The sequence below is a fragment of the Microtus ochrogaster genome, chromosome 15 (genome assembly GCF_000317375.1).
Source record: "Microtus ochrogaster isolate Prairie Vole_2 chromosome 15, MicOch1.0, whole genome shotgun sequence".
NCBI classification, from domain to species: domain Eukaryota; kingdom Metazoa; phylum Chordata; class Mammalia; order Rodentia; family Cricetidae; genus Microtus; species Microtus ochrogaster.
In genome coordinates, this window is record NC_022017.1 from 37,800,585 (window position 1) to 37,827,688 (window position 27,104).

At 42.4% G+C, this 27,104-nt stretch overlaps 1 protein-coding gene across 3 annotated transcripts in view; it reads left to right on the top strand.

Annotated features, from left to right (window-relative positions):
• The window catches only part of Adcy8 (adenylate cyclase 8), a 208,214-nt gene that overhangs the window by 59,874 nt on the left and 121,236 nt on the right, over positions 1 to 27,104 (top strand). For all 3 annotated transcript variants that reach the window (XM_005354547.2, XM_005354548.3, XM_026782726.1), the window contains exons 3-4: positions 21,008 to 21,138; positions 25,433 to 25,544. In XM_005354547.2, coding sequence (XP_005354604.1) covers positions 21,008 to 21,138; positions 25,433 to 25,544 — 243 coding nt within the window. The remainder of the gene's footprint in view (positions 1 to 21,007; positions 21,139 to 25,432; positions 25,545 to 27,104) is intronic.

Here is a 27,104-nt window from a genome sequence, read left to right on the forward strand (position 1 = left end):
TATGTTGGAGAGGATGCAGAGTAAGGAGAATACTCCTCCATTTCTGGTAGGAATGCAAACTTGTGTAATAACCACTTGGGAAATTTGTATGGCAGTTTCTCAGAAAACTGGAAATTAAGCTACCTCAAGACCCACCAATACCACTCTTGAGCATATACCCAAAAGATGCTCAATTATACTACAAGGACATTTGCTCAATTCTGTTCATAGAGGCATTATTTGTAACAGCCAGAACCTGGAAACAACCTAGATGCCTCTGAACTGAAGCATAAATATAGAAAATATGATACATCTACACAATGGAGTACTACTCCGAAATAAAAAGCAGTAACATCTTGAAATTTGCATGCAAGTGAATGGAACTAGAATAAACTATCCTGAGTGAGATAATTCAGACCCAGAAAGATGAGCATGATATGTACTCACTCATAAGTGGATACTAGCTATAAAGCAAAGGATAAGAAGCCTATAGTTTACAACCCCAGAGAAACTAAGTAACAAGGTGAACCCTAAGAAAAACATATATAGATCCCCCCTAGGAAAGGGAAATATACAATATATCCTGAGAAAATTGGAAGCATTGGGAATGGGAGGAAAAGGGGGGGCAGAAGGGGAAGAGGAGGGAAGAAAGGGAAGGGATGGTAGAAACATCGTTTTATCATTTTTTTTTTGTTCTAAGCAGAAAATGGACCCAAGTTCATAGTTAAACATCTGAGAGAAAAGTGATAGTACACTAGCCAGTTGGTTTTCACGTCCAGGTGTCCTAAATGCCAACCCTTGGGAGGGAGAAACAGGCAGATCTCTGTGAGTTTGAGTCCAGCCTGGTCTACAGGGTGTTCAAGACAGGCAAGGCTATGCAAAGAAACCCTGTCTCAAAACATAAATAAAAAAGGAGGAAGAAAAAGAAGAAAAGGAAGAAGAAGGTCAGATTGGAAGGAGGGCGCTGCAAAGGCTAGGAGTCTACCACAGGAGCACTTTCTCAGGACGTTTTATGGAAGGAAAGCTGTGAAGAGGCGAGGCTGGGCTCTGCTACCTCTGAGGTATTCCTGTGCAGCACCGGCCTTGCCAGGTTAGAGGCCATAAAACAAGTGAGGAGTTTGGCAGCTTGCGTGACTAGACAGACTGGCTGTAAATAACTTCTTTCTGACCTTGTTCCTTTATCTGGGACATGGATTTAGTAATCTCTACCTCACTGAGCTGTACTGACAATAAAATGGGACAACAAATAAAAAGATAATTTTAAATTTAAATGTGCACAACAGATGTTATTTTCAAAATCATTAGTAATGATGATTATTGATATTTTGTATTGTGTTTGACAATGATATATAATCTCCTAATGGTGCAACCAAAAGGCTGCATATTTGAATCTTAGCTATTCTTTAAACTTCCAAATTAGGTACTCTAAATGCTACTGAAAAAAGATGTCCTTCACATTAATTAATGTGAAAAGTTCAGCTCCACATAAAGTTAAACCTTATTAATTTTATCAGCTTTATATCAATATAAATATACTAGAATTATAAAATTGAATTGGAAATTAAGAATTTACCGTATCAGGGATGGTGTTGAGAAAGCCTCCTAAAATCTGTACCATAGCATAGTTCCAGTCAGGTAGCTATGGAAACGACTGCATATTAATATTTGAAATAGGCAAGAGTTTTTCACATCTGACTACACACAGCCATAGGCTAGGTGGTTCTCTAATGCAATGCATCTTCAAACACTTAACGAAAATGAAATGTAGCTTGTCTTCTCAGATGTGTGCTCACATGAAGCTGATGAAGGTCAGGCTGGAGGGCCCCCGCACTGGAAAAGACCCTTTGAGGCCTCAGAAAGGCTCCTGGAAGTTAGTAGCTACTGTTTTTAGTTTTCATTCCTGTATATCCTCCAACTTACTGAAGTGTTAGGAGCCACCCAGCCTGGAACGGGCTATTACTTACTTAGAATAGATGGCATCCTTTTTCCTAACACACCTGCCGTACGAAAGACTTCACCCTGTAATGCACTCGTTCTCGTCTCTCCTAAGAAGGATTGGGTGTTAAAATTGATGCATTCTGGATGTTTCCTATGCTTTAATTGGGGAAAAGAAAAACTGATGCTGTAGAGGTCATTTTTCCGCAAGCATTTTCAGCTATCCAAAAATATACATGGTCTTTCACCATGTTAAAGCAATAGTTGGTAGCTTTTTAAGACTCACTCCTGTCCCCTAACACCAATTGTAGCATGCATTTTAATTATTTCTTTTATTTTTGAGGTTATAATATAATAACATAATCCCCCTTCCTTTTACTCCTTCCAAACTCTCCCATATACCACCCTACCCTGTCTTCTTTCAAATTCATATTTTTTTCATTAATTTTGTTGTTCCATGCATATAAATGACAGATGATAGATGATAGATAGATAGATAGATAGATAGATAGATAGATAGATAGATAGATAGATAGATAGATAGATGATATAGATAGATACATGCATACATACACAATTCATGCATATGCATATACATACATAAATACATATTCCTAAGTAATACGTGCTCAATCTATATAATATTATTTGTGTCTGTGTTCTTGTGGCTGACCAATTGGTGAGTTCTTCCTTGAGGAAGACTCTTTTTTCTACTCTCAGCTTTCTTGGTTGCCTTTAGTCCTTCTTGTAAGTTTGAGGCCTTGTGGTTCCCCCTCCATTCTCTTTGGCGTGTTTATTGATGTTGTACTTATTCATCTAATGTTTAAGGAGGCATGCTGGTGAGACTTTACTAGTTTAGCTCCCATGTAGATTCCAGTCCCAAATGATAATTCTACAACACACCCCCAAACCTAAGGCTCAAGGTACATGGCAGGAACAAGGCAGGAAAATTTTAATAACCATGGGATCCAGGAGTTTACTGTATGATTGTGTCTTCTAGTAATGAAGCACATATTTTAAGAGTTTCTGACATATTAAAGGAGTTTCTCGTTATTGAAGGAAATATCCAATATCTAATGTCAAGCTTGGTGGGGCCTGTGTTTCTCAACCTTCTGTGTAAAAACTCACAGGACAGTTTTATTCTGAGTGAATTTACACCTTGCATAAACAACTTAATTGGAAAGTTGACATCAGGGTCCCACAGACCCAATTTTGATTTCCAGGGTTGCGTCCTAGGGGCTGTGTAGTCTTGGATAAAAGAATATATACCATAATGTGCTCTAGCTTCCTTACTTGTTGAGTTAGAATGTCCCAGTCTACCTTACTGAGTCACTATGAAACATATTTGAAATAAATGCTCATAGCAGTATTGTCTGAGAGATTGCTGTAATTAGATACCCCTTCCCTGCTCTCAGGAGTGTCCTGGTATCCCCATAATTCCCAGAGTGGCAGAAATGTTTCTGAACCCAGCTTCCAAGAGGCTTGCCTGTTACTCATAAGGCAGGACTACCGTGGTCACCCGGCAGCACACTCTGAGCCTGGTGTGTATCACGGGTGATTACTATTTATTGAAGGAAATTGAATTGAATAGTCAAATACAGTCAAATATGCATGCTCTTTTGGTGTCTAATGGAATGGTGGAAATATGTGCGGTGTGACATTTGCAAACACATAATCAGAAGGACTTCCAGGGCATGCATAATTTGTAAAGAACTGGTGAATTTCTGAAAGGATTTTTGAGAGAACTGATGAAATTTTAAAATGCCTTTTTTTTTCTCTCACCTCTGCCACCATTAAACAAGAAGGCAGCACTCTTCTTGTCCACTGACTTTGGAAGTGGATGAAACCCTGTCTTAGGAGATCAGTTGTCCTTCCGTAGACCTTGCTTTTTGGGTGGATTTTGAAGGACAGAGGTTGGCAAGCCCCTTTTATCCTTGTAACCTATGTAATTAGTTCCAGAGCTGAATTGCCTTTCACATCTACCCCAGCGAAACGTGGACACTAGCCACTTTGGGGTATCCATAGAGATTGTCACTAGACACTGTGGAGCTACTGACAAAAATCAGAAGTAACTGAAATACAGCCTCCATTTAACATCTCAGGCTTGCAGGAGTACATCTAGTTGGCCAAAACATCAAACCCCACCCAGAGATAAGTAGATGAGGAACATGAAGTCATGCTCCTGCCTCTGAAGGGACATCCCTTTTGCATTGGTTTGCTTCTCTTTGATAAATTAATTCAGTTTGATAAAACAAGATGGTAATACCCACTTGCTTATGTCTACACATAAAGTGCCAATCTCTCCATTATAGATAGATACAAATGTAGATAGTGATATATTTATAACTATGTGTCTACATATGTGCATGAATATGCATATATTTTTCTATTATTTATCTGTATTACATTTGCTAAAGCAAGAACCATAACCAAAATACAAATACATGTTGTAGGTATCTCTCAAGCAGAGTTGTTATGTAAATGTTTGCAAAATCTATTTAGTTAAATTTCTGTTGTCTGTGATTTCCTTCTAAACACTGATATTGACTGAAAAGACTTCCTTGCCTCGCCACTACCTGCGGAACTACAGGAAGAGAGACAATATTTGTTCTGATTCATTCAAAAAGACAGAAATGAAATAGAATCCTCTATTATTAACCATTGTTTTTTATTCATTTTTAATGCGTAAAGTGTGAAAGCAAAGAAATATGGAGAAGAAGTAACAAAGAAAAAGAAGTAATTAGCATTTGTAGACCCCCTCCAAGTCTGTGTCATAACTTGGGTTTGTCCTCATTACCCAGAACCCACTATGGGAGGCTGGATATCATTCCCATTTTAGGGACAAACTATATATGCCACTCCACTATAAAATAAATTGAAACCAGTCTGTCTTAGTCCAGAACAAATTGATTTCCTCTCCTAGGTAACATGAAGATCAGGGTAGCAAATAAATTGAGCCACATTCCTGTGGTTTCCTAAATGCCCACCAGAAATAAAAGAAATCATTTTTCATTTCAAATGAGCAAAGCACTTTTGCACGGACTAGGAAACAGGTCTATAAATATGAATTGGCCCCTGGGAAAATATCACCAGCACCACGGGATGATTGAAATGTCACTTTTCAGGTTCATGAAGCTATTCCTAAACAGATGTTGTGGGCCTTTTCAATGCTTTTTAATGTTGCTTTATTTCTATTTTCAGTTGATTTTCCTGACAAGCCAAATGAATTGCAGCCTGTGTTAGACCGGTGTCATTGGGCCTCTGTTTGAGTCTATGTTTGTATACATATATTGCTAATTGCTTCCAGCTCTGTTGATAATGGGAATACAAATGTATGGCAGAACACATGAGATAAGAGACGGCAAGAGACTTTGGACATATATTTACCTGCATTACTTAAACAGTGAAACATCTGTACGCCTGATATGCGGAGGAAGCTTATTTCCAGAACAATTGAACAGGCCAGTAAACAGACACGGAGATCAGCTGTTCTCATGTTTGTTCACAGGGCCCCCAGGCAATGTTCAAGTGCAGCTTAAATCTCTAAAGGTTTGCCAGTCTCTCTATAAACCTGGTCTTCTCTACTGATCTACCTACCTTGCAAACCATTCACTATTCTTATGCATGAGCATAATGCAAAGTAAATCATTCCGTTAGGAGCAGGAAGATCCATTAGGTGAAAAGAAGGTGTTCGAAAGGATAAGGGATAGGAAATGAGGCCCAAGTGGGTGCTTTTGCCTTGTTAACTTGGAATGCTTGCTTTTGATCTCATGGAGCTGCTGAAAGTGCAAGTTTAAATCCAAGAATGGAGGTTAAAATAAAAACACAACCTCTGGAACAGGTTGGCCATACTGGTCATTTACCTGGAGGCAATTAAGGAAGGAGGTTCAGACAAGGGAGTGGGGGGGGGGAGCTTCTGCACCAAGCTCTGGTGTTTCCCAACATTTAAGGGGTGATCAGAGGAAAAAGAATGAGGGAAGGCACTAAAACTTCCAATAACAACAACAACAACAATAATTAAAAACAAGTCCCCTGGTGATAACATACCCAGAAGACCGGGGCATCTAAAAAGCACCTGGTGATGCCCTGGAATCATGATGGGAAGCTGTGGACAGCTCTTCTTGTCCCTACTGTTGAAAAGCTAAGAAACATAAGTAGACACACGTGACCCATTTCTTCTTGATGTGTAGTAACGTAAAGAGACATATGAGAGAATAGGCTGTGTGACAGCATTGCATGACACTCAAGACCAGGAAAAGAAAATAATTTGGGGTCTTAGGAATCCCGACTCCCTGACAATGTAAAGCATATCAGTTTTTTTTTTAATTGAGAAAAGGAAAAAAAAAAAAAATTTCTGCCTCCTCCCAGCCTCCCATTTCCCTCCCCCTCCTCCCACCCTTCTCCCCCTCCCCGCACTCCTCTCCCCCTCCCTCTCCAGTCCAAAGAGCAGTCAGGGTGCCCTGCCCTGTGGTAGGTCTTAGGTCCTCCCCACTCCGACCATATCTTGGAAGGTGAACATACAAACTGGCTAGGCGCCCACAAAGCCAGCACATTAAGTAGGATCAAAACCCCTTGCCATTGTCCTTGGCTTCTCATCAGCCCTCATTGTTCGCCATGTTCAGAGAGTCCGGTTTTATCCCATGCTTTTTCAGTCACAGTCCAGCTGGCCTTGGTGAGCTCCCAATAGATCAGCTCCACTGTCTCAGTGGGTGGGTGCGCCCCTCGTGGTCCTGACTTCCTTGTTCATCTTCTCCCTCCTTCTGTTCCTCATTGGGACCTTGAGAACTCAGTCCAGTGCTCCAGTGTGGGTCTCTGTCTCTATCTCCATCCATCGCCAGATGAAGGTTCTATGGTGATATGCAAGATATTCGTCAGTATTGCTATAGGATAGGCTCATTACAGGTTCCCTATCAGTTTCTATATCTATTATCTTTATATCTCTTTCTAATGAACACAGGATATGTGGCTCACTGTTCTGACTTCTATCCTAATGTCATTCGTATCTTATTAGAGCCGTTTTCAGTCCCTGTGCCAACTAGAGGATGACACAGGAAAGATAAAGTACATACCCACTTGATCCCCAGAACGGAGCACAGTGCCCACAAACTCCTCCCTCATTGTACATCCACCAAATTGATGTCTATCAGATACATGAATGAGTGGGGTACAAGTCTGCGCAGAAGATTATAGACTCCTGGGACAGCACCGTTACAGGACCTGATGCTCCACTATACCAAAGGAAATGAGGACCACACACATGGAGAGAAACCAGGCTCACATCCACATGTCGCCGTTTACTTGCTCTGTGTTGTCAGAACAACCATCTGACCTCTTGGTGGCTTGATTGGCACAACTGAAAAAACAATGATTTAAGCTTATCTTCCACATCACTTGCTGTGAGGACTGAGATGATTCACGTTCAGAGCATAAGAGAGAGAAGGTGCCCAATAAGCATCTTATTGATAATGATTTGTATGATGGCCATACTGCCTCGAGCAGCAGTTTATTTAGTGAAACAATGCACTTACTCCTTCAGAGACTCCGCTTAACCTGCAGGATGGACTTCCTGTCTCCCAGCTTACTTCACAAGCGCTGTGATCACTTTGCCTCTGACCAACTCTACATCAAGATGCTTAAATCACCAAGGGTACATCATCTCTCAAACGCTGACTTCTTCACTCACACGCCTGAAACTCCACACACCTAAACCCACCCACTCTTCCAGACTCAACCCTGGGATTCCATTTTCCCAGAAACATTTGCTTGCTGGGAAAGATATCCTCAGTGGGATCTGCCGTCTTGGCCCTTCTACCCACTACTGCATTTGCCATTCTTAGGGATCCATGCTCACAGTCCTGAGACTCTGTAAGGGCAGCAACCTTTTATTTAATAAGTCTCATCATTCTGAAGACAGTTTTGGGAAAATATTTAATTAGTGGAATAATTAATGTAGCACTCCCAATTATATGGCAACTATTAATACCATCAGGAGAGAATAAGACCAGTACCATATTTTTTGAGCCAAATTTAAAGCAAGCTTTGTTAAATATACTGGTCAATATAGTAGACACTGGCTGGATCCAAACCCAGCATTTCCAGAATCTGGTGGTGAATTGCATTAGTCAGGGGCTTATAAAGGCAAAACCCACAAGGCTATTTACTTCCCACCTCATACTCCGCACCTTCATCCATTCAGAAGCAAGCAAGCATCCTGGCTTGCTTCCTGCCTATGTATCTCCAGCCTATATGTAGTCAAGCACATTGAAACAAGCTTGGGCAACCAAGTTTGGTTACAGAATTGAAAACACATGAATTGTTATTTTATTTAAACAACAGACCCTAACATTTTAGGAAATTAACTGTCCTTGGGCAAGTAGGGATTACAAATTAGAGACTTTTTTGCTTTATAATTTCTCTTATTATTAAGCATAATAATTTAAACATAAAGCATAATGCTAGCCCTCACACAACATGCCCGCGTCAGCAAGCAAACTTTTCTTTCTTGTTCTTCTGTTGCATTCCAGGGTCCTTGCTAAGCCTACAGATAGTTAAGAGCTACTGAACTTTGACCTTAAAGAGCATAACAATTAAATGTCGCATCCACACAAATTATCCAAAACATCCTTCTTCTTTTCACCTCTATACCCAATGTGCCCACCCAATACATGTCATGAGTTTCTGCCCCCATTCTTCCATGATCACAGTAACTTAACCCCTACTCTCATTCTTTCTTTCTTTGAAGAAATTCTCAGAAGAGAAGAGAGAGTAGTCTGAAAAAAAAAAAAAAGAAGCGAAGAAACAGTTTGCATTTTCAATCTTCCAATGGCTCTCCACCATCATTGGTAATTCCAACTGGAGAAGCCAAACCAAAAACCATTAGGGAGAAGACATCTGAGCTGCCTTGGAAGGCTGCATGGATTTTGAAGGATTAAATGAAAAGAACCTAAGTCACCAAGCAGGGGAATGGTTTTGGAATTCAGAGGTGTCATTTCCTTGTCTCTGCTGTAGGGACCTTTTAATCATATTTAAGGAGAAAAACTCACAAGAGATATTCAGATTCAAAATTAAGAGGGATGTCTGAGTCTGGTGGTGCAGGCCTGCAACCTCAACCACTCTGGAAATTAGTACTGGGGATCACAAGTTCAAAGGCAGCTTGAGCTACAGAGTGAACTCAGGGCTATGCTTTCTACAGGCTTAGTGACTCTCCAAGACAGAGCATCTCAACCTTTGGGGTCAAATGACCCTTCACAAGGGTCGCCTAAGGCCATTGGAAAACACAGGTATTACAATTCATTCAGACATTACAGTTCATAACCATAGCAAAATTACAGTTATTACATAGCAAATGAAAATAAATTTATGATTGGGGGTCACATCATCCTGAGAATGGGAGTAAGCTAGTGAGCTTAAGGAAAGGTCTGTGCTTGATGATAACTGAGAGACAGGAAGAAGCTTGTGGAGTCTGAGTGTGGTAGAGGATTTCCTGTCTCAGAAAAAGGTAACTTAAGGTTGCTAAACAGTCAATGACCACCAAAGCTACCAAAGGGAAGTGGCTTTAGAGATCTCTGTCCCATGAACTGAAAGAATGAAAGTCATGGACAATGAAGGTTGAGTTTTAGCGAGAGGTTACAAAATTTAGGTGATGTTATTGCAGAAAGAAGGCAAGCAGAGCTCCCAGAGGTGCCGTCCAAGTAGGCTGACCCCTAGGAAGACCAATGAAGTATCTGATCACACCAGGGAGCTGTGTTCAATTGGCTGCTTTTTTAAAGGGAGAAGAAAGGGAACAAGAAATCAGAACATGGCTCCAGGCTACTATACACTTCTGACATTCAGGCCTCCAGTCAGGACAGAGGTACCAATAAAACCATGACATTCCTGTCTTCTGGCCAACACAGAACCATCTGATTTTGGGTGTCCCCACTCTACCTGGTTGTGGGGTCTTGACCAGCAGCTGCGTACCATTAATGCAGCAGAGGAGAGAAGTAGGCCATCCCAGGTGTGGGAAATAAGAGATGGGCTCCTTGCCTAGAGAAAATGTGAAATAACAATAGAAAGACTGAATGATGTCTTGTGTTTAATGACACTGTGCACTGGTAGTTTTGAACAGTGAAGGAATGTTCCTCTTTGTGTCCCAGAGTTCTGCTCAGTAGAGGACTCACCTAGTACCCATACCCACCTGCTCCCCATCTGCTTGATGTCAGCACTTCTCATATGCACTGACACAAGCCCTACCATCCAAGGCTTAAGATATCCATCGAAACTGTAGTTAAAGCGCTGCTGCCAAATAGTGACAACTCTAACAATAAAATGAAGGCAACGTGTCAGAGTGGGAAAGCAGCATAGCAAAGGCAGTGTGATGTCTGGGCAAACTGCTGTGCTCCCCAGAAAGGAAATTAGCCACCATGAGGAAGAAAGAGCATACTCCCCGAGTCCCCAAAATATTACACTCGGCTAAGCAGCTCCTCTGGGGAAAAATCTTCCTCTTAAGTACTTCGCAAGGATTAAAGACTTCAAAGTCTTCTTAGCAATCACTCCAAGGTCTTTTCATACCTTGCTCAGTCTTGGAAAATGCTCTTGAGAATTATACTACTAAGATCCAGGATGATGGTTTTTTATAAGTCTGGTACCCAGATGTTTGGTTAAATATTTGTTAGGATGTTTTTTTGAAGGTGATTTTTGGATGGGATTTGATTTTAAATGAATGGCATTTAAGTAAAGCAGGCCGCTCTCCGTAAAAGTGTGGGGTCCTCATCTAACCCGGCCAGGAAAGAACAGAAAGGTTAATTTCAACATCAGACGGGCTTTCACTCATAGCAGATGGACTTAGAGCCCCAACTGGAGCCTCGGCTCATTCCTGAATCTGCACTCTGAAAGTCTTAGTATATAAACTGCAGATTTTCAACCTGCCAACCTCTACAAACACGAAAGCCAACCGCTTAGAGTGAATTAGCAGAGTAAATTCTATTTATCATTGAGATCTATGCTCGTGCGTGCACACATGAATGCACGCGCACACACCCACACAAAATCTGCATTGTCTCCAATGAACCCTATACATTTTGCATGGTTACTGTTATTGCACTGTCATCATATGAATTAACTACACTTAAGCTCAGAGCATGAGAAGGAAACATGCTCTGTTGTTACCAGAAATTCAGGAGAGGAAGGGCTTCCAGCTTTTCTCGGCCAGGTGGTTTCCTTTGTTTTTCTTAAAGTAACTTTCTCCTGTCTCTATTCTCCACTCACAAGGAATATTGAGGAGAGGCAGTACTTTGTCTAAGGTAACACAGCTAAGTTGCAGGGGCTGGGCTGGGTTTGTAAAGATGTGGCCTTGGTCTGCACTGCAGGTGGTGTCTCCTTTCTCACAGTGGGCATTCCGCAATGGCTACCCAACTGGTGCAATGGGAGAGAGCTTCATCTGCAGGTTTCCAATTTGCTATACCTCAAAACTAATGAACGGGACTGTAAAAATTCTTCACCCTGAAAAGATGGAAGAAAAATTCTTGAAACCAAATTTGTGTGTCCCCAACCCTGACGTTACACTCCATATCCTGGAATATAAGATGAAGTCTAATGCAGCCCATTGCCTATGATTTGGCTGCTGAGATGAATGAAAACCCACCTTAAAGCCACTGGTATTGCGTAGGCACCTACTCTGTGACAGGATCTACACATAAAGAGCTTTGTCCTTTGGTCTACGCAACAATCCTGGGAGACATGGATAATTATTCCCATTCTACAGCTGAAGAAATGGAGGCTCCAAGAAGCTGTGTAAATTTCCAGTTACAGAAAAACTGAAGATTCAGCTCAAGCTAGCAGCAGCCTTGGCTACTGTGCTCACACTAAAGTAGTCTACCCTGGGTGAAAAACCCTATAACCTTATGAGATAAAAAAAAATTAAATGCCAGTGTCAAATATTAATTTTGTTTTGTAAATTATTAAAAGAGCCACTGACGGTTTTCCACTGGGCAGCACAATTGCCTCTCCGCATCCTACATCTGCTTTTTCCCCCTGTATTTCCCAGGTTCTGTCTGTTCTCTAAACACACAACAGCTGTAACACCTTTGTAGAACTGAGGTCCTAAAGTTGTCCTTGAAATTAAGCATGCTTGCAAATATTGGGATTGCGGTTACAACATGCCAGACACTGGTTCTTTTACCAGTGCTCTTTGAGTACTCTACAGGCTCTATGAAATAGCTGTTATGCCCAGAGAGGCCTGGGAAGGCATAAAGCATTCCAACCCCAATTTAAGTTCAGGCCAGGCACATGACTCCTTCAGTAGGCCAGCTAGGCCCCATCATGCAAACGATCATAATAACCTGCTTCACTTCCCTCCAATCAGAGCTCAGTCCTTACTAACAGCCAGTTCCCAGGACTTGCCCCATTCACAAGCATGCATTGACCCCACTCTCATTATGTATATACCCCAGCTGACATACACCCAAACTAGCTTCTCCGTTTTCCTACAAGTACCACTTCTTTTTTCCTACTTATTTGTTTTAGTCAGAATTGAGTTACACCCAAGAAGTACACTAAGAGATAATCCTGGTGGCTGGGGCTGAGAACAAACCTTCCATGTTTTCCTGGTCAGCCTGGAGTTGCAGAAATAACCCAAATTAGAGACTTCCTACCAGCTAGGGACCATTTGCCCTGCAGTGATCTGCTTAGTTGTCACATGGGAGGAACTAAAGGATCAGTCAGGCTAGATTGTCACTTGGTAAGTGACAACCAATTGGGAGAAGTTCTACCACACTAACGTGCAACAAGAATGGCTCTATAGGTTTCAAAGTAGCAGAAAGAGTAAGGTTTCCATAGCCTAGGAAGACTCGGGGAGCTGCAGGGATCCTTCAGCAGATGCATCCTAGATGAGACTTGAGGTTTTTCAAAGGATCACATGAGCTGAGACTGAATACTTGGATCTCTCTAAATTCCTGGTGGCCTACGCTCTGGCTGGCCCTGGGTCTGGAAAACAATCAATTTTACACAGAAGTCCACTTCCTCCACCTTTCTATATTGACCAATCTGCTAAAGAAGCCAGTAGCTTCTCTTAGTCCTCCCTGTGGTCTGTTGAGGTTCTATTAGTTCTACATGTGGATCCATTTTGCTTTCTGATAAGCTTCGTGCCCAGGACTTGGCCAGCTACTTTTTGACTTTGTAAATAAATGACTAAATGGGTAGGTTGTGATCTAAGTTTCAGCTGGTAAAAGAAAATCTGCGTATGTTTTTGTTGTGCACTTCCTAAATGGATCATCTTCTGTTCCTATTGGGGGGGGCATTTTGTTTTTGTTTAAGTAGTAAGCTCTGTAGCCTAGACTAGTTTTGAACTCACCACCTCAGCCTCCCAATTGCTGGTATTATAGGCATGAGCCACCACATCTAAATCCAAATGCATAACTTTGGATGGCCTGGTTTAAACCTTTTGGTCCTCAGTATCTTCGGGTGCAGATGAGACGAAACAGCAACTCTTATGGAAAAGAGGTTTCTGTGGGCAGTGGATGTGAAGCAAGTGACATGCTACATGGTGTGTGATCAGTATCACCTGAAACCCCAGAAAAAAAAAGCTTACCTTGGTGCCTGAATGTTGGCTATAGTTTATGCTGCTCTGCCGGCAGTAGAGCAGAGCCAGGGTTTGTGAGAGCATGGGAAAGGTGAGGGCTTTCCAAAAGCACTCGAGAACTCTGCAGCTGCGTGTACACTCAGAAACGCTGCCTGTGTCATGATACCACCCTGCCACTGCTCTCTTCCTGCTATGACCATTTGCACGGAATAAAGACCTCGATTCCCTCAGTTTCTCCTTTGACACCCCCTCAGAGGTACCGTAGCAGCGGATGGCCATGGAACCATTTTAGTGTCACGAATAGAGAAGGCTATGTGAACTGAGAGGGGAATCCAGAGGCAGCTGCTTCATAAATTTTAAATCCAACCAGGGTTTCTTTTCATGCAAATGGAAAAACCCAGGGAAGAAACTAGGTGCAGAATGTGAGCACAGCCTCCATCCGGGGCCATAGTGTGGCTCCGGGAAAGATTCTTGTACTTAGAATCTCCAAAGCCAAAAAAGTATAGATTGGGCCTCAGCAGGAGCTGAGAATTGTATTAAAGGGTGAACTTCCCTGTTTTCTTTCAGTTTGTGCTTTCAGGGAGCTGAGGGATGTTTCTCAAGCAGTGAATGGATCCAAGGGAAACAAAAGTGCTGAAAATGGGCCTTTATGAGCAGACTCCAGGCAAACTCCCTTCGTTCTGCAGAAAATGCTTTACAGAGGGAAGACCTGGGACAGTTGCCAGTAGCACAAATGGCTGGAGCCTGGCAAGCCTGGGTGCTGGAGAACTTCTCTATGAAAATGTTACTATCAAGATCTCCCATGCAAGCATTGATGACACAGTGTCAGCTGAGGATTCGATGTGTTTTTACAACTGAAAGACGAGTTAACAATCCCTGCACATTCTACACCGAGAGGGCATTCATTCAGGAGCCCCTTCCTTCTAGAATCCTTACAAAGGTATCATTTGTGAGTTCATTCGGGAGCTAGTTAATTACTTAGCACCTGCTCCTTCCAAGCGTTGAGGAGGTTGCTGAGGATCCCAGGTGAAGAACGCAGATGCTATCACCATCTCCAAAGCATGAGGAGTTGTGGCAGGGAGACAGCCTAGTCCATATCGTGAGCACTGGAAAGGGGAAGGAACGCGGCAGAAGTCTGTGCTGCAGAGCCGAAAGACCTAAATCCGCTGAAGGAAGGGGTTATTCTGGAGAGAAGCAGGTAGGAAGGAAATGAAATGGTCTGTGCAGCGGTTCAGTGAATGGTAGGTGGAAAAACATGGACCCCTGAGAAGGCTGTCTGGAAGACTTTTATGAACAGAACTATGGAGGAGGAAAGAGGAGGCCAGAGACTACTGTATTTCTAGGTTTGCCAAGGATGTGCCTTTTGTCTAACTAAATAGGCTTCCCAGAGGTAGGCACTGGATGCTGCTGTGAAGTCGGGGTGAAAATCACTGCTGCAATGGATGGCTTGCTCCCCCAGCGTTGCTTTCATTGGTTGAATAAAGAAACTGCCTTGGTCTTTTGATAGGGTAGCCCTTAGGTGGCCGGAGTAGACAGAACGGAATGCTGGGAAGAAGGGAAGTGTGGTAGATGCCATTAATCTCCGGCCAGAGATTGATGTAGGTTAGAATCTTGCCAGTAAGCCACAGTCACGTGGTAATACGCATATTTAATAGAAATGGGTTAATCAAGATGTGAGAGTTAGCCAATAAGAGGCTAGAGCTAATGGCCAGGCAGTGTTTTAAATGAATACAATTTCTGTGTGATTATTTTGGGGGTTAAGCTAGCTGGGTGGTGGGACACAGCCCACTCCTCTTACAACAGGCTTGTTTAGTTTGATGTTCTATTGAGAGGAAGGATTTCCATGACCATCTATGTACAGGTAGGAGTGTCACACCAGGAGCAGCTTGCTGTTGGCCACAACAGAGGCAGGACAGTTGCCTTTTTTGGAGAACAAGAGCTGCGTGTTGATGAGCCAGTGTCAGAGGACATATCAGCAGGAAGAAATTCCATATAGAGGCAGGGGAAGCCAAGCTAAATCCTATCTTGGATCTTTGAAGAAAAAGCTTCAATTGTTTCTTGTTACTCTGACCGACCCCAGTACTTTACCTTATATATTTCACGTTACTGGACTCTATCCATGGTCCTTCTTTTGACATCTCAAATATGCTGTACATCCTTTTCCAGTCGGTCCTTGTGCATGCTTTTATCTCCCCTTAGGACGATTTTCCACAACCAACCAGCACACACACGAATACACTCTCCGGCACATATCTGAACTTCAATTAATTAACTACTCATCTAAGTTAATCACACTCTCTCATCCCCCATTACAGACTCTCAGTGTATTAAGTATGTCTCTTTAATTGCACTAGTAGTAGATGCAGTTGTATAATTATTTCTATGATCATTTCATTAATGTCTACTTCTCCCACCAGACTGAGTAAGATCATATTAGGTTCTGTTGTATGCTCCACTGGATTCTGATTAGCTATCACTGTTTGGGGAACTAAAACTTGTTAGAGGAATTATGACTTACGGTTTTTACATTACTTTGTGTCCTATTAGATTTGACACAAAGATAAACTGTGAATAAGGAAGAACACGTAAATTTTAAGTTACTGCCCACTCACTTTGCCTTTATTTAAGGAACTATTACAAACATTTCTGGAGACAACAGATCCACACTGTAATTGCTAATTCAAATGTAGATAAGATAAGAGCATCAATGAAATGTTCTATCTACTTGGATACAGAACAGCGTGTTAGTACACTTCGATTTGTTATAGTTTAGTTTCATATTTTAATCATCATTAAATACAAATGCTTTCTCCAACATGAAAGCAGTAAGTACTCCAGCTTCACAGTTACTATATACAGAGAAGTGGGTCAGAAAGAAAAGAGTCAATTAAAGCCCTTCATTTTTTTAAAAAAAAAATCATGTAACAGATAAAAAGTAGAGCCCTAATAATTGCTAGGTACCTTTCTAAGTACTGTAATTATTGATGCTGAACAGATGAAGCAAAATATAGACCCTCGTCAAACTCAATCCCAACTGATACAAGCAGATGTTTCCTTTTACAGATAAATGGGTATTATTTGGAAAGGGCCTCTGCCCTCTCCCCCCAAGACCAACAGTTTTCCCAAACAAGGATTTTTGATATGACAATTAATGGCTTCTAGGAGGAATAATATCCTCTGTGGCCTTAGGCATTTTGAATAACAAATATTTTTTGAAGATAAAAAGTAAAAGCTATAGAAAATTAAGTAATAATGAGTGCTAAAGGAAAAAATAAATCAAATATGAAAAATATATGAAGGGGGGCAGGAGTGTCTGGGCATCGCAGCATGGACATAAGGAGATGCCTCCATGAGCATATGAACTCAGCAGATAGAAATCACAGCAATTAGAGCTGAACATTATCTTTCATTTATTCACTTTTAGCTACAGTTATTTATACGCTGAATCTTTAAACACTTGAAGTGACTGTTTTCACCACCTTTGTGTCCCTAAAGCATTGCTCATGAATAAACAGATCTGTTCCCATGTTTCTGGGACTGTGTGGATGGGATACTGATGCTCCCATGGGATGTTGATGCTCCAATGGGATGCTGATGCACCCTGAGGCCTTTCACTTACTTGCTGCATCCTACCATCCAAATGCAGAATTCAGACCTCCCACCATGCGTTGGCTTTCAGGAAGAGGATACCCCACATCTATCCCTGGAAGCAGCCACAGCTTAGCTCAAGAAAAACAGAAAGAAGCTTCCAAGTTACCCCAGGATCTGCTTCTAGCAACGATCCCAAAACTTATAAGTTAAGGAATGAAAATCTTAGCCTGGTCTCTAGTGAGATTCAAGTTCTCTAGACCATTAGAATATAATCGTTTGAGGTTAGGGGTTCTTTGCAGGCTTTTTTGATTTACCCAAATGTTTCATATTCAGACCCAGGTTTTACTTGCCCATTTATCATGTGCACATTTACAGAAGTCTCTTTAATGCATGTTCCTCTGCTTGGAATACACACACACACACACACACACACACACACACACACACACTGAGTAGTTCCTTGTGGTGTGGCAAATGCTGTGTGAGAAAGAAGGAACAACACAAAAGGGTGTTTTCACATCAGAGTGGATGAAAAATCTTTTTCACGCTGGTGGTAGTGGCACACACCTTTAATCCCAGCACTCGGGAGGCAGAGGCAGATGGATCTCTGTGATTTTGAAGCCAGCCTGGTCTATAAGAGCTAGTTCCAGGATAGGCTCCAAAAGTAGAGAGAAATCCTGTCTCAAAAAACCAAAAAGTAAATAAATAAATCCTTTTACAAAGGAAATGGAGATTTGTCCTAAAGTGTGATGAACAGTGAGACTCAACTTGCTAACCAGAATACACTCAATGAGAGTTCTGTGACCCACTCAACGTAGAGCTCACAGAACGAGCCAAATTGTCTCACCATATAGGGTCTGACAATGTGTAACAGGCCAGGAAAAAGCACAACACATGCATTTTTTGTTTAAGAAGACCGTGTGCTTCTAATTTCCAAATTAATCAAAATTTCTTCTTTGAAGAATTAGGCTTTGAGGGGATAATTTTTTTTTCCAAAAGTTAATATCTCTGGTAAGGTAAAAGGAAGTTTCTAGAAGAGTCTAGCAATTCAGATTCTGTCTCTGCCTTCATTGTGACTATGGGAAATTGTTTTACCCCTCTTGTTTATGAACCCATGATTAAATATTCTCACTACATAGATATGGTGAATTGTACTGGAGATTATGAGAGATAATCATAATCAGTGAGTCCCTGTTAACTCTGTGGTGTCTAGCCTGTGGTGGTTGTTCTTAGAGCTACATAAATGAAGGCTGGTAAGGGGACTTGCCCAAGCATGCCATTTTGGGATCTTGTCCAGTTCTATGTATAAAGCATCCCTGAAGGATCCAACTTTTCTCTGTGTCTGGAACTATGATGCCACAGAGGATGCTTTCAATAATTATTTGTTAAGTGAATGATTAAATTGACACCATCATTAGCAAAAATATTTGAAATCTCATCCAATCTATCAGGAACCTTGCTAGGACATAGCCCTACATTCCTGAGTGCACTGGATCCTCACTCAGACACTCAGCCCTTAACACAGTGAGCTGAATGCTTTATTTGTCAACTTGACACTAGCTAGAGTCATCAGAGGAAGGAGCCTCAGTTGAGGATGTGCCTCAAAGAGATCCAGTTGTAAGGTATTTTCCCAATTAGTTACCAGTGGGGGAGGGACCAGACCGTGGTGAGTGGTGACAACCCTGGGCTGCAGGACCTGGGTTCTGTAAGAAAGGGGCTTGAGCAAACCAGTAAGCAGCTCCCCTCCATGGCTACTACATCAACTCCTGTTTCTGGGATCCTCTCCAGTTTTGAGTTCATGTCTTGACTTCCTTCAGTCATGAACAGCAATGCTGAAGTGTAAGCCTAATAAACCCTTTCCTCCCCAACTTTTTCTTTGGTCATGGTCTTTCATCTCCGCAAATAGAAACCCTAACTACGACACACAGGAATACCTAGCTGCTGCCTTAATTGAGATGGTTTTCATATGTGTGTGAATGACTTTCTGTATTTATGTGCCTCAAAAAGGTGCCTGGTGTGCAAAGACGTTATGGACAGAACAATAAAGCCCTTTGTATGAGAGGGTCAGGATTAAGTAAAGAAAAGGGACAGGGAAGAATGGTGGGTCCTTGCAAATTCTACTTCACTAATTCTCAGAGCAACCCTCACAAGACAAATGATAATATTACCTCTGAACAAATTAGAGATCCTAGGCACAGAAATCATGTAGCTTATGTAATGCTATACCCCTACTCCATGCTGGGGACAGGATGCAATACCTCCTTGAGACTCGGAATGCAAACACTTCCCCCATCCCATAAGAATCCCTGCAGGGAGAGGAGAAGGAAAAGGATTGCATCCTGGTTGCTCAGTTTATGCAAAACTTTACATCACTTCCAGACTCAATTTATACATTCTGTGAGGGATTTTTGCAGACTTAAATTTAGACTCTTGTGAGCAACACATAAGATAATAATGACAACGCCTAAGAGCCATAAAGCAGCACTCAAGCACCGTGGTGACCAGAACCCATGTGTCAGAATCCAGACCCTTGTCTGGGTTCCAGGACACAAGGATGTTTGAGGAATTCATCTGTGTTCTTAACCTGGGCTCTCTTTTCTCTACAATCATAATGACTATTACCATGACTTGTATCACACCAGATACCAGGTCTCCATCTTCAAAGTGCACGTGTCTCACTTTTGTTTTCGATAAAGAGTTTGTACCTCTGGGGTAGCCTACACTGTACCTGTATGATTCCAAGTTTGTCAATAGTTAACCACAGAACCCTTGGCTACTGGTAGATTCTGGAGTAGCAAAAGTCATTGCTTTGTTTCTTTACCCATGGGTGAGCCCACTTGGCTTCAATGGGTAGCTCCAAATGCATGGCCCTGAATAAACTCAGTGAGACACAAAATAAAAGATGTGAATGTAAGAGAAGAACACATAAGGAAGAGTAGGGGTAAGATGGGGGTGAAGGAAGGTCTAAGAGGAATTGGGTGAGAGGAACCACAGCATTATATAGATGTGCAAAATTGTAAAGCAGCACACATTTAATTTAAAAACTAAAACTGTTTTAAAAAGAGAGTTGGTGCCTCATATTCCTGGTTTCCTTCCTGTATCCCCTAGTTCCATAGCTGTAGCAGCCCCCCCCCCATCAGCAGGCTCAGAACCCAGCCATCTCAGGGAGACCCTCTTTCCCTCGGCCAGTCCTGGGAATTTTTTCTCAAACACAACTTCCCATCAGTACAGGAACTTTTTCCACTGACCCCTTTGCCTCTTTCCTTGGTCCCCCACACAAGTCATCCTCCAAACCAGTAAGAGAAGTATTTTTAACTTGAAGAAGTATTTTTACCTGAGCTCCTAGTTATCACTGGAATTAAATATGAGCATCTTTTGGTATAAGATCTGTCTATATGTCTCTCCACATTGGCTGTTACAACCCCTCAATTTGTTTACCAGTCTTTACTCACATCTTCTCTCAATGATGCTGGAGAGCATTACATTAACTATTTATTCTTTCTAGATTTTTCCTCGTCCTAACATGGAAATGGCTCATTACAAACAGTCAGGTCTCACATCATTCCAAGAAAAGGTTGTTCATCACACCTGATTTTGATCACATCACATCTCATTCTTTTATTATCTTTGATGTTCTTCCATGTCACTCATCACATCTTATCAATGTGTATCAGGGTCTTTGGGTATGTAATAGGTGGTCTCTTCTTTACTTATTAGGCTATAAACACATAAATAGGCACTACACCCATCAACAGCATCATCACGTAAGTAGGCACAACACCCATCAAGTGTCAACGGACAGTTGTATATTCTCATAATGACAAAAAAAAAAAAACCTAGCAACTCCTCCAGAAATATGAGGCCTGGGGCTTCTACACCTCTACCCCCAACCCACGTGGGACTCACTGATCAGCCTAACGAGCCTGCCCTTCTTGCTTCTTCTAGGAGCGGCTTGTGCTGTCTGTGCTTCCCAGGTTCGTCGTGCTGGAAATGATCAATGACATGACCAACGTGGAGGATGAGCACCTGCAGCACCAGTTCCACCGCATCTACATCCATCGCTATGAGAATGTCAGGTGAGGACACAACACTCCACTCCGTCTCCGCAGGGTCAGTGATCTATGTATGCCCGCCATTCGCATCACCCTGCTTTGAGTGCTGAGTGTCGAAGAGTCCTTCATCTACCTGATTAATCTATTAAGTAGTGGTAATTCATTGGAGATATCTGCATTCCCATGTTGGCTGGGAAAGAATGTCAGAAAATTTGATTATATCTGCTGATTGATGTATTTCAATTCTTTAAAATGTAGTTGGCTGTATTTTAAGTTCTAGATCCCTTTAGAAGAGGATAAAAGTAATCATTCCAACGCCAACATTCTGCCTGGGCCAGTTATAATCATTCATGTCTCCTCCTGATGTCACTTTGCAATCAGCACAAAGATGGATACAGCTCCTTTTCCTTATCAAACAGGTTTTTGTAAGCAGCCATACATACATACATTCACACATTCACCCACCCATGCATCTGTTCACTCTTCCAACTACTCATCCATTCTTCCACTTCCCCACCCGTCTACCCATCCATCTATCCATATAGCCATCCACCCATCTCTCAGTCCATCTGTCTGTTAGTACCCTCTTTGTGCTCGCATTCCAGTATGTGTGGCAGATGCTGAAATCCAGAGAGTTGCCTCCATACTACTGAAGACCTTAACTTAGATCTTCATTTTGACTTTTCCTTGTGTGTGGCCGTGTATAATTCATTTGCTTCAACTTCAGTGCCTATCTGTGAATAGATGATTTAACAACTATCATCTCGCAGTTTTCTATAGATTATGTGGGTGAAGACAGATCTACAACACACAGGCTTAGAAATCTAGTTGAGCGTTAGGCTTATTGTAGGTTATTTCAGACATACTTCCTAGTGGCAATCAATCCCGTATAATTTTAAATGCCCTGGGAGGCTGCACTGCCATTCACAGAGTCGCTGGAGAAGGGTAGAAAAGCCCTCTGGGGAAATGGGCTGGAAGGAAGAAAGGCCACAAAGCCAAATAGCTCAAAATCACACCAGGACACTAGGCCACGTAGGGTGCCACTGCAATGGTCTCTGATTAGACCACTTCTTACGGGAAAACCACTGTCCTGATACAGGGTGCCCCAGTTCCTCAGAAGTGGGGTGTTGCTGCCTCTGTTTTATTCCATTTTCTGTTTCTCCAGCTTTTTTTTTTTCTGCATCTCAATTTAAAACCCGAGGCAAACATATAGGAAACGGCTAAGCCTCGTCATTTTCTAGAAAAGCCAGGAAAGCTAGCATCTGACATTTTCAGCTTACACAATAGAATTGCATTTCCCTCCTACCAAATCTCATAAGACAAGATTTCCCAGCACTGGCTAAAAGCCCGTATATTGATGAGCTCCTGAAATGAAACACATGGACACTTGGTCCCTTCCTTTTCAGCCTCAGGGGGCAAGTAGTAGCAGCTCCTAGCACACCTTGTGTGTGTTCTCTGCCTGGCACTGACAGCATTCAGTGCACTGTCCTGCAGAGAACAAGACTCTGATCAGACCTTTAGCAGTGACAGCAGAAACCCTGATTTGGATGCTGGCATTTGCCAAGCAAGCCTTTGCAAGAAGCAACCCCAGGGAGAGGTATGCCCACACCGAACTTTGGTTCTGGAAAACAAAAAGGAGCTCATCAATTCTGTTTCTAGATCACAGCATCATACTTAATGTGCCAGGGAGTTTTACTATTAAGTGTGATAACTGATAATTTTTTAAGGGACAGATGAGAAGTGAGGACATGGAGGATGGAGTGGGTTGTAGAGAAGCTTTTCCAGAAGAGGTGATCCTTCTGGTCCTAGCTGATGGGGGTCAACCAAATTTACACAGCAGAAACAGGAACTTTGGACAAGGAATCTGCTCTAGCTAAGGCTGAAATTCGGAATGTACAGACAATAACTGGTTTTCTGCTGTATTTCCCTAGTGACAAAGTAGCTTGACAATCAAGGCAGGCCCAGACAGAGCAGAAATTGGATGGCTTTTGTTGGAAGACAATAAGCAAATAAGTAAATGTTTTATGGATATATACGATATATATCTCTACATATGATCCAAACATAGAATAAAATACATAACATAAGAAAGTGCCTATCATCATAGAGAAAAATACAAACCACCTTTAAAAGGAAAAAGGGGAAAATGCACATGTTCAGCGTTCTACTTTGTCTCCTGAGCTCACTCAATGTGCTTGACCTCCATGCTATGCTAATCACTTTTGCTCCACTCTGTGGTCCGCAAGAGCTCAGTCCTGTTCATTTGCTCAACACATCTTATGATGGGGTCTTTTTCCCAGGAGTTCACACTCCTCTAAACGAGCATTTGGCTTCCTGCCCTGCATTCTCTATGCCCCAGGGTAACGCAAGCAGTTTCTAGGAAAGAAATCAAAAAGCATCAAATCCCCTAAGACTTGCTCCTCTCCAAGAGGCAGCAGCAAGATACCTGCAGCCATAGACTCTTGGCGCTAGAAGGATGAAGTTTACCGGTGGCAGGAGGCTGCCTGCCTGTTTGGAGGCCACTGGGTGCTAAAATAAGACTAGAAAGAAGGAAAGAGGAGGAGGATCTTTCTCAGCCAGCGGCTGAGAACAAAGCCAGACCAGCTGCTACACCCCCTCCCCAGCCCCCAAAGTCACCGGCACTGGCATTAGGAACATTTTTGAAATTATTTCTAATCTTGCCGCCCTCTACATAGCAACCTGCCTCGTTTATTCTCCCTTCTCTACTGTTGTTTTAATTTTCAATGTTCATTTGATAAGTATTGCCTAAAATTTATCTCCTGTGCATTTCTAAGTTTCATTATGTGTTGTTGGATTATTGTCTCCTACTAGTGAAGAGTCCAGTTACACCTGTAGGAAGATTCTAAGTTTATGTCTAGACTCAAGAGACCTTTTGATCTTGAGTCCAGCAGCTGGGGGACAGAATATCAAATGGAATGTCAGCAAGGCCCCGGGGCCTGCTCTATCAATCACTAACCCTTTACTGCACCACGTGACTGAAACAGGAGCTCCTCCATCATTACAGTGGATAGCCCTCATTCAAGGACCTTGCTGAAGCAGATTTGTTTCTGTGGGTCCACAGAGGCTCTGAGAGTCTCCATTTCAAACAATCCACACTCTGGGAAAGGAGGGCTTAATTTTGAGTGGTTCTGCTGATTGGACTCAGAAAGCATGTAATGAAGCTGGCTGTGTTGTGGGTATGTGGACCCCAGAGGTGAATTTTGTCTTGTTTTTTAACTAATACATGGAACCCATCAAGTCAGGTGTCAATGTGTTTTTAAATGTCATGGAAGGAGGAAGCACACAATTGGTAAGACACTAGAGGTGAGTGTGACAGGTTACTTCAGTTGGAGAAGTACCTATAAATGCTCATTAGTAGTCTGTGATGGATGTAATGAAGAGCACGTAGGATTTTAATAGGACTAAGTACTGCAAGGAGCAGCGCAGTGTGTGCAAAGACACATGCATAAAACATACCTTGATGCTTCCCAGAGGGTGAATCCCAAACAATAATCAAATCAAACAATCCCAAGCATGATGTCCTGTCTTGCATCCATCCTTCCATTCTGAGGTCCTGAAATGACATGGAAAGATGAATGGGTCACTGACTTCTGACAACAGCACCAGCTCTGTTACATGCCTCCAGCATGAAGTCAGCAGTGCTGGCCCCACCAGCTAGCTGAGCACATTGACCAAGACAGTGGTCATGCAGTGCCTGGCTTGTAGAAAGCTTTGGTGGACCCCACCCCTTCCCTGTCCAAAGCCAAATGCACAGAGTAAAACTCCACATCACTGAAATCCTTATAAATATGAATATGTTAGCTGAGCATTCTACCAGGGCCTCACAGGGTTACTACCTTAGCTCATCATTTTAGGGGAAACCTACTTCTAGATGTCTGATGGGAGGGTAAAGCACATGCCAGAAGGCCCGGGGCACTGAGGGGGTTCTGTATGCTTTCCTCATGCCAGGTCTGTTTTATTCTGTGTTTGTGACATCTGTGTTAACTGCACATTGTGAAAATACAGAGAGAGATCATAAAATGTTATTGTAAATGGGTCTCCTACTGACCTCTTGGCGGGTGGTTTACAACACAGGGCCAAGACCATGGTTTTGGCTGTCCCTTTGTCCTTCCTGATCGCTAAGTTGACCCTCTGTCATTGTTAAACACTGAGGCGTTCCTCTTCACATCCATGGCAGAGAGCTAAAATCTCAGACCACAGACACAGTTGACTTATTAGAATAGAGTTTATGTGTCTCCCAGAATGGACGAAAATATTAATCCACCTTTCCCCCACTCTTTCCTTCCCCGTTGTTTAGTATTCTTTTTGCAGATGTCAAAGGATTTACCAACCTCTCTACGACCTTGTCCGCTCAGGAGCTGGTCAGGATGCTCAACGAGCTCTTTGCCAGATTTGACCGGCTGGCCCATGTGAGTTGCATTTAATTCCATCCTTGTCCTCACAGAAGTGAGGGCCTGCATGTGGAATGAGGGAGGAAAGGATTCAGCCTTCATCGCCAATGCCATTACCGTTCTGCACTCCGTCCCCCGGCATGGACCCCTGACCCTCTTGCACCCGAGAGGCCAGTGTTACTTGTTTATAAGTCTCAGGTGGGAGGTTTCTTAGATTGATTTTCCCCTTGAAAGACAGCCGGTCTTTTCTGTTGGCTTTCCACTCTCCCTTCACGAGGCCAGGTGCCATCCAGCTGCAGGCTCAGAGCTGGTATGCAGAGCTGGCTCCCTGCAGTTTCCTGGCCAGCTCAGGCCATCTGCAGCGAATTAGCCTGCTTTCCAGAACCAGTGATCTGCTGGGTCCATCCTACCACGGTTTTGTTTGATCTAACTTAAGAGCTGTGTTTTAGCAAAGAAGACACCACCTTTCGTTTTCAGCTGCCTTAATCACAGCTAAGCAAGAAAACAGAGGTGATGAGATAGGCATCTAGGAACAAAACACAGACTGTATTCATGGATCCACTCAAGTGACTGTCATACCACACTTAATACTGGGCTTTGGGTTCAAATAGGAGTAACCCAAGTTCCTGCTTTGTGAAGTTCTGACTTCCTGAGCCATAGCGAGGATTAAAGAATACTGCGTCAAGTAGATATTCACTGGTAGTATTCAAAATTTAGGGCTGCCCCATTCCAAGGGAGATCCTGTCACAGCTGCACATGAGCAGCCATTAGGTACTGTCATGTCCCTATATGCAGGCATGAACATGAGAATGATGAATATCCATCTCCATTCTTAAAGATAAGTCTAGTTGGGGATACAAGGGTGGATATTCAGTACACGAAGTATTTTCCTACTCTTCTTAACCCTAGAATGCTCTGGACTCACAGAGGGAATATGCAACCTGTCTACTGGGAAATATTTCCCAGAAAAATATTCAGTGCCTCTGAAGCTGATTCTTGAAAGTGAAATCAACAAATATAATTTGATGCAATACTGTTTAGCAATGAAGAGGAAGATACACATGTAAGTAATGAAAGTCAGATATAGTATGGCAAAAGAAAGGTGGCAGACTAAAGAAGTGGAGATTCTCCAACTCTACTTATAAGACATTCTCTACAAGACAAGCCACAGAGACAAAAAGCAGATACATAGATACAAGGGGTGCTAGATTGGGAGGAGATAGGTTGCTAGCAAAGGAGCCTGCAGGAGGTGAAGTCAGGGAGTGACATGGCAGCTTTGTGTCTTGATTAGGATGATTGCATGACTGCACACATTAACCAAAAGGGAAAGTCTTGGACATAATTGAGAGGCCAATTAGCGAAGTGAAGAAATCATGACAGAGTATTTCATCCAGAGAGGAGAACAAGAGTAAAGATGTGTCTCCGTATACCCAGAAAAACCAGAAGCAATTGTGGGAAGAGAAAGCACATGATAGGAAGTGGAAGAAGTGAGAAAAGATATAGACAAGGGGGGCTGGAGAGATGGCCCAGAGGTTAATATCATTGCCTGCTCTTCCAAAGGTCCTGAGTTCAATTCCC